Source organism: Pundamilia nyererei, unplaced genomic scaffold (assembly GCF_000239375.1).
Source record: "Pundamilia nyererei isolate P.nyererei 1_Seehausen unplaced genomic scaffold, PunNye1.0 scaffold00027, whole genome shotgun sequence".
NCBI classification, from domain to species: domain Eukaryota; kingdom Metazoa; phylum Chordata; class Actinopteri; order Cichliformes; family Cichlidae; genus Pundamilia; species Pundamilia nyererei.
The window spans coordinates 3,133,091-3,139,090 of NW_005187428.1; the positions used below are offsets into that span (position 1 = coordinate 3,133,091).

A 6,000-nucleotide genomic window follows, 5' to 3' on the forward strand; every position below is an offset into this window, starting at 1 on the left:
AATTGGGTTGTCAAACATAAGGCCTGGGCCAAAAATCGGCCCAAAGAATGTAAATAGATTTTGAACCTTTAACTGTATTTTTATAACTTTTACAGCTTTTCCAGTTGATTAAGTCCCCCCTCCTCCCCACTGCCATTCATACTAAAACAAAGTAATTAACTATTAGTTAATTGACAGAAAAGCGCTTCCTTTTCCACTATCTACTACAAAGTTGTCCGGGGGGTACATCCATAGTAAAAAAAAAAAAACACCTAATATTTTTTGTGAATGAACAAAAATATAACATTTTATGAATACAGGACATTCTGGGCAATGAACTACCAGAACTTTTGACACGTTTATCATGTAATTTCATTGGTCCAGTGCACTTAAAATCAGTGTGGGCTGTATATGGCCTGTAAAATGAGTTTGGCATCTCTGTTTCACAAGCACGAGCATGACACCAAATAACTAATAATCCATTTCTGTGTGAAAATCCTCTATGACCACATCAGGGTTTTAGTGTGTTTGCTGACGGACACTTCAACAGAGTGGCTTGTTGTCAAATCAGCCCCAATCCCAACCATAACAACCAGCCCTCACATCCATCCCACCCCACCATCCCCACAGGCACAAAGGTGCAGGGCTTCCCATTGTCACTAGTCCAGTAACACTTGCTCTCGATCCACACTTACACACATGACTTGAGCTGTGGGCTGTGCGTGCGTGGATGGAATTCGTTGAAATGGAAGAAAGCATGTCAGAGTGATTAAAGCTTCCCAAAAAAGAAGCTTGAAGATAGCGGAGTGGAAACCAAGTACTCACCAGACCAGTGCACAGGCTGAAGACGGCAGGGTACTCGCTCTTGGCGTTGACGTGTCCACGGAAAAAGCAGTGGCGCATATCGCCGGGGTCAGTGGACTGGGAGTCCGTGTCGTTGCTCTGCTCCTCTCCCAAGTGTGTCACCGTGTAAGAGGGCGCGATAAAGCTGGAGTCTGCGGTTAGATTGAGATGAAAGCGTTCCCCGAAAGCATCAATCCTGTAGTGAAGCCGTAAACCGGACAGGTCATTGTTTAAACTCCGCCGTCTCCTTCTGTAGTGCAGTTTGTGGGGGAACGACTCTCCGAAGTCATTCACACGTAGCGGCTTGACGATTTCATACGATGACAGCTGCTTGATGAAGCTTTCTGCTCAAAAAACAGTCAGAGAAAGTTGGAAGTGAGAGACAAAGCAATGGTAACAAACAGCCTAGAGCCTGTGTAACAGACTAAATGCAGATGCAGGGTGACAAGCCTACCGCACGCCGGGAATCATGCTCAATCACCGTTAATAATGTTGAAACACATTTCAGCAGTATCACTTCATCGTACTCGCAAGCCAAAAGAAAACACTACCTTGTTTCGGATGCAACTGGTATTGCAGAGTCTCCCGGACAAAAGCTGACAGATGACACATTAGTCCAACCAGCCAGATTGCAAACTGCATGATTCCCTCCGCAAAGAAACCCGGGCTGTCGTCTCCAAGGCAGTACCCTCAATCTCTCTCCGAGCGGCTCCCCCTCTGCCTCTCCTTTCCCCCCGGCTTGTCAGCAGCAGGTCGTGGGATCCGTGGACGCTCTCTGCAGCGCAAGTCTTGCAAAGTGCACTGGCCTCATCGCATTGCTCAACATGCATCCACTACCCTCTATAAAGGCGAACTATTTATGACACATTCATCCCCCCCCCCAACTCGGAAAAAAGTGCTGCCTAATGTTAATTGCAGTCTATACTGAAAGGAGGGATCAGTGCCAAGTAAGCTTTCCCTTAGCCATCCCTAGAACACCCCGTGCACCCTAAGCACTCACCAACTGCGAAGCAACGCCCCTACAATCTCGAGCCAATAGTGAGTGTGCCTCGGCCACCACACAAGGTACAAGCTGGAGTGTTGCAGTGCTGAGACCGGTCATGTTGCACAAAATCAGCCAAAACAGTAAAACGAAGTGAAAGTCCGGTGATTTCTGTTTGTTTTCAGCCGTGATTCTTGCTATGATTCTAGCTTTGTCACTCTCACACACACAAAGGCACACTCTGAGGAAAGCCACACTTTGAAGCTGTGCCATGCAGCACTAAATTTCCTTGATTCTATATTAGGCTGTTATTAAAAAGAGTCGTGATGTAACTGAGATGCCAAACAATGAAGTCATATTGGATTTACAGAATAGGCTTCAAACCTAGACTGTTATACTGGCTAGGTCAGCATGGTAGCAGATAATAATATATAGATTTTATGGCACACACACATAGGAAGAAGCATATAAAGGCTGGTCTTAATGCATTCACAAACCATTTTTGCATTAAAAAATGCTTTAAGGAATAGTTTATATCAATCTGTATTGCGCTGTTCAATGAACTCCAAGCCCCCTGCATGTAGCTATGTGGAAAAGAATGAGGTAAGAAAACCCCGGCACACTGCAGAGCAGGTATCAGAGGCAACAGATCTTCAACAAAATAAGTCAGATACAGCATGAACAGACGACCAGATGTGGGTTGCAAAGTGGCTGTGTGCAGGCTAAAGCACCCTGAACAGTAGGCCCCATATGAAATGAGCTGGACCGTTAGCTGATGAGGACTGGCATTGAGATCAGCTGATATGCAAGGACTGGCAGAGCTCGACTTGAACGCCTGCCTGAACTAACTTCATGCTTCATATTGTTGTTTCTCAGCTGCCAAATGTCAGCGAGTACTGAGAAACACCCAGCAGTCAGCTGGTTTTCCTGGGAGTTCAAGAGTTTGTGTTGCTGCTGATCAGAAAAAATCAACCATTAAAGAGAAACCTCATCCTGGCTGCTGGTTAAAACTGAAATATCTTGTTTTATCTAATGATATGCAAAGAATGTGACATATGTGTGTTTAACAGAGCCTTGACTGAATTAGATCCAACAACAAAAGTAATTAGTTAGTAATAAAAAAAAAAGCTTAGCAAGTTTAAAGTAAAAGAGTAAATAGTTATATTTTAATTAACTTGCAAAAAATAACACTTTTTAAAGAGTACTTATTAGGGGAAAATGTCAATATTAACACATATTGGACAATACGTGAGATATTGTAACTTACACATTGATATTATTAGCATCTAAAACGATTTAGTCTCAGGTGGAATAAAATAGACTATACTGTGTTGACTGACACTTTCAACATTACTAACCTTTGCTTAAACTGCCAGAGATGGTCAGTGACTCGTTGTACCTATTAGCATCATTTGTCTATGGGGAGAACAAAATATTCAAATGAGAACAGTCAGAACTTACTGTGGATAATTATGAATAGACAAACAAATTACAGTATGAGTCAGATCATTAAGTTATTATTGTTGCTGACAGGTAAGAGAAATCAAGTGAAAGTAATGTGATATCTGATGTAATGAATTTAATGAAGTTAAATTTTAGTTGACTGAACAGCACGTTATGGAGCTGCAAACTCATCCTGATAAACTAGGAACTTAGTGTGTACAGCTTCTTACATGTTCCATGGTATCAGCAGCACTGTCTGCACCAGTAAAAATGTGTAATACTACCATTTTAGTACCAACTTCAAGATATGTTGAGGAGGTAATTTAGCCTTTAAATCAGCTGTGCTGGATCAAGGACACATCTAAAACCTGCAGGACACCGCCCTCGAGGCCTGGCCTTGGACACCCCTGATGTAGGACAATCAGTCAATCAATTATACATACTCTTGATCTTAACTCGTTATGTGTATAAAGCACATCTGTCCACAGAATCAATTTCTTTTATTCCAAGCTCTTCACCACCATGGCCAAGACCAAAGACACCAGGGACAAGATTAAAGACCTATTAGGGTAACTGTTGCTATTATTATTTGAAAATGAAAGACAAATAAAATGACCAGCTATTGACCAGGAGCTCTGTGTAAGATCTTACCTCATGATCATGAGAAAGGTGGTGGCGGCCTGTTACGATCCGGCTCAAAAGCCGCAACATAAATATGGAGACGGCCTAGAGGTTAGCGACCGTAACACCGTAACTATGGATTGTCGTGGGAGCTTTTAATGTTCTGTTGGAACCACAGTCACCACCATTTGTCAGCGATCTGTTGAGGGCCGTGTGTCACTCTCAGCCAGATCACTGAAGATAGGTTGTGGATGGATCCAGGGGATTTAGGGGTGGTTGTAGCTCAGGAAGCAGAGCAGGTCATCCACTAATTAGAAGCTTGTCAGTTTGATGCCAAACATCCCTGGGCAAAATATTAACCCCAAGTTAAGTCCCATAACAGTGTGAACGTGTGTGTGAATGTTAGATAGAAAGTACTTAAACTCAGAAAAAGATGCTTGTTTGAACTGGTGTGAATGGGTGAATGGGGCATGTTATTTAAAGAACTTTGAGCACTCAGGTAGAGTAGGAAAGCGCCATATAAGAACCAGTCCATTTACCATTTTCCAGGATGACAATGACCAAAAATATACCTACAGTGCTACAAAGGATTAGCTAAAGAAGAAGCACACAAAGGTCATGGAGTGGCTGAGTCACTCTCCAGACCTCAGTGCTATAGAAAATCTGCGTAGGACCGGAAGCTTTAAGTTACCAAGTGACAGCCAGAAACCTAAAGGATTTGGAGAGTTTCTTTAAGAGGAGTGGGCCAAATCCCTCCTGAGATGTTACAAACCTGGTGACCAACTACAAGAAATGTCTTACAATTGCGCTCCCTGCTAGAGTTTCTCCACCAAGTCCTAATTTTGCTTGATGATCAAACATTTATTCATTCAATGATATGTAAATCACTTTACTGTATAATAATTAAGTAACGTGTATGTGTGTTTTTTGTTTTGAATTTTTGGTTGATATTCTGTCTCTCGCCATTAAAATGAAGCTACCATACAAATTAGAGACTATTTAGTTACAACTGGTGAGAAAAGCACTGAGGAAATCAAAGCACAAAATAATGAGGACAGAAGGCATTAAGAACCATTCTTCACTGTCATCTATTGGAGGAAGTGGATTTCCTTGGCTGTGAAGCGGCCAGCTTCTCGTTAATCATTTGGGCACGTAAAGTGTTCCACAAAGTTGATGGATGTGTGAAAGAAATCTTGTCCTTTGAAGACTGATGTCACAGCATTGTTAGTAATTAGACGCAGTGGTCTCACCGGAAACACTTTCGGATACCAAAAGCTCTTTCTTTGACACAAAACATCTAGTCTTCAAGTCACAGCTATTACTTTTTGAAGTCTCTCTGACTCTTCTCTTTCCCTCTCTTCCAACAGCTTTTATTTCATCGACACATATCTGCTAACAGAGCGGTGGTGTGGCCGGCGGTAGGCCAAACAGAGGTTTGCCATAGCTTTGCATTGCATAATTTTTCATATATTGCGATAAATGTTAAGTAGAAAGAACTATGCGCCTCAGAAATTGCTCTTAACAGTCAGTCCAGGCTTCTGTTAAATATGTAAGCATCTCAGATGACGAAAGTTTTTGAAATAAACTTAGACAAAAGAATGAAACAAGACCAAGAATGCATCTGCAAACAGGGTCAAACTTCTCAATAAAAATGCAGGATTCACACATTCCAGTTCCTAAAAGCTGACAATATTTTAAAAGAATAGTTACTCAGTGTTGAAGTCAGGCTGTCTAATCTGATTATGAATTTCAACCTTCTGGGATGAAGTTATTGTTATTTTCAGTAAAAAAAAATCTCCCCACTGTAACTCCTCTGATGCCTCCCTGATGTGTTATTCATTCACTCTTCAAACCTCCTGTGAGGCTTTTCAGTCCTCTTGTCCAGTGTCCCAGCTCTTTCACTGGGTATGTGCAAAAAAGAACAGAGTTTGAGACAAACCGGTTATGGCAAGAAAAGCAGATTTACATAGTGACAGAAGAAACAAATTCTCTTATGAAATATTTGAAATGTTCAGCTTTAAAGCCACATTAAAAAAACCCTCATTTGGTGCTTAAATCTTCTATTTTTCCTAATTATATGTTTCAATTTTAAGGGGAAAGAAAAGACTGAGCTTAATTCTATGACGAGAACG

The 6,000-nt window shown here is 41.6% G+C and overlaps 1 protein-coding gene across 1 annotated transcript in view; it reads right to left on the bottom strand.

Moving 5' to 3' along the window:
• LOC102196608 (A disintegrin and metalloproteinase with thrombospondin motifs 20) overlaps nucleotides 1-1,623 on the bottom strand; it is a 76,134-nt gene extending 74,511 nt beyond the window's left edge. Inside the window, exons 1-2 of the mRNA XM_005728161.1 lie at nucleotides 1,374-1,623; nucleotides 805-1,166 (exon numbers count right to left, since the gene is read on the bottom strand). Coding sequence (XP_005728218.1) covers nucleotides 805-1,166; nucleotides 1,374-1,464 — 453 coding nt within the window. The 5' untranslated portion in view covers nucleotides 1,465-1,623. The remainder of the gene's footprint in view (nucleotides 1-804; nucleotides 1,167-1,373) is intronic.
• Nucleotides 1,624-6,000: the final 4,377 nt, after the last annotated feature.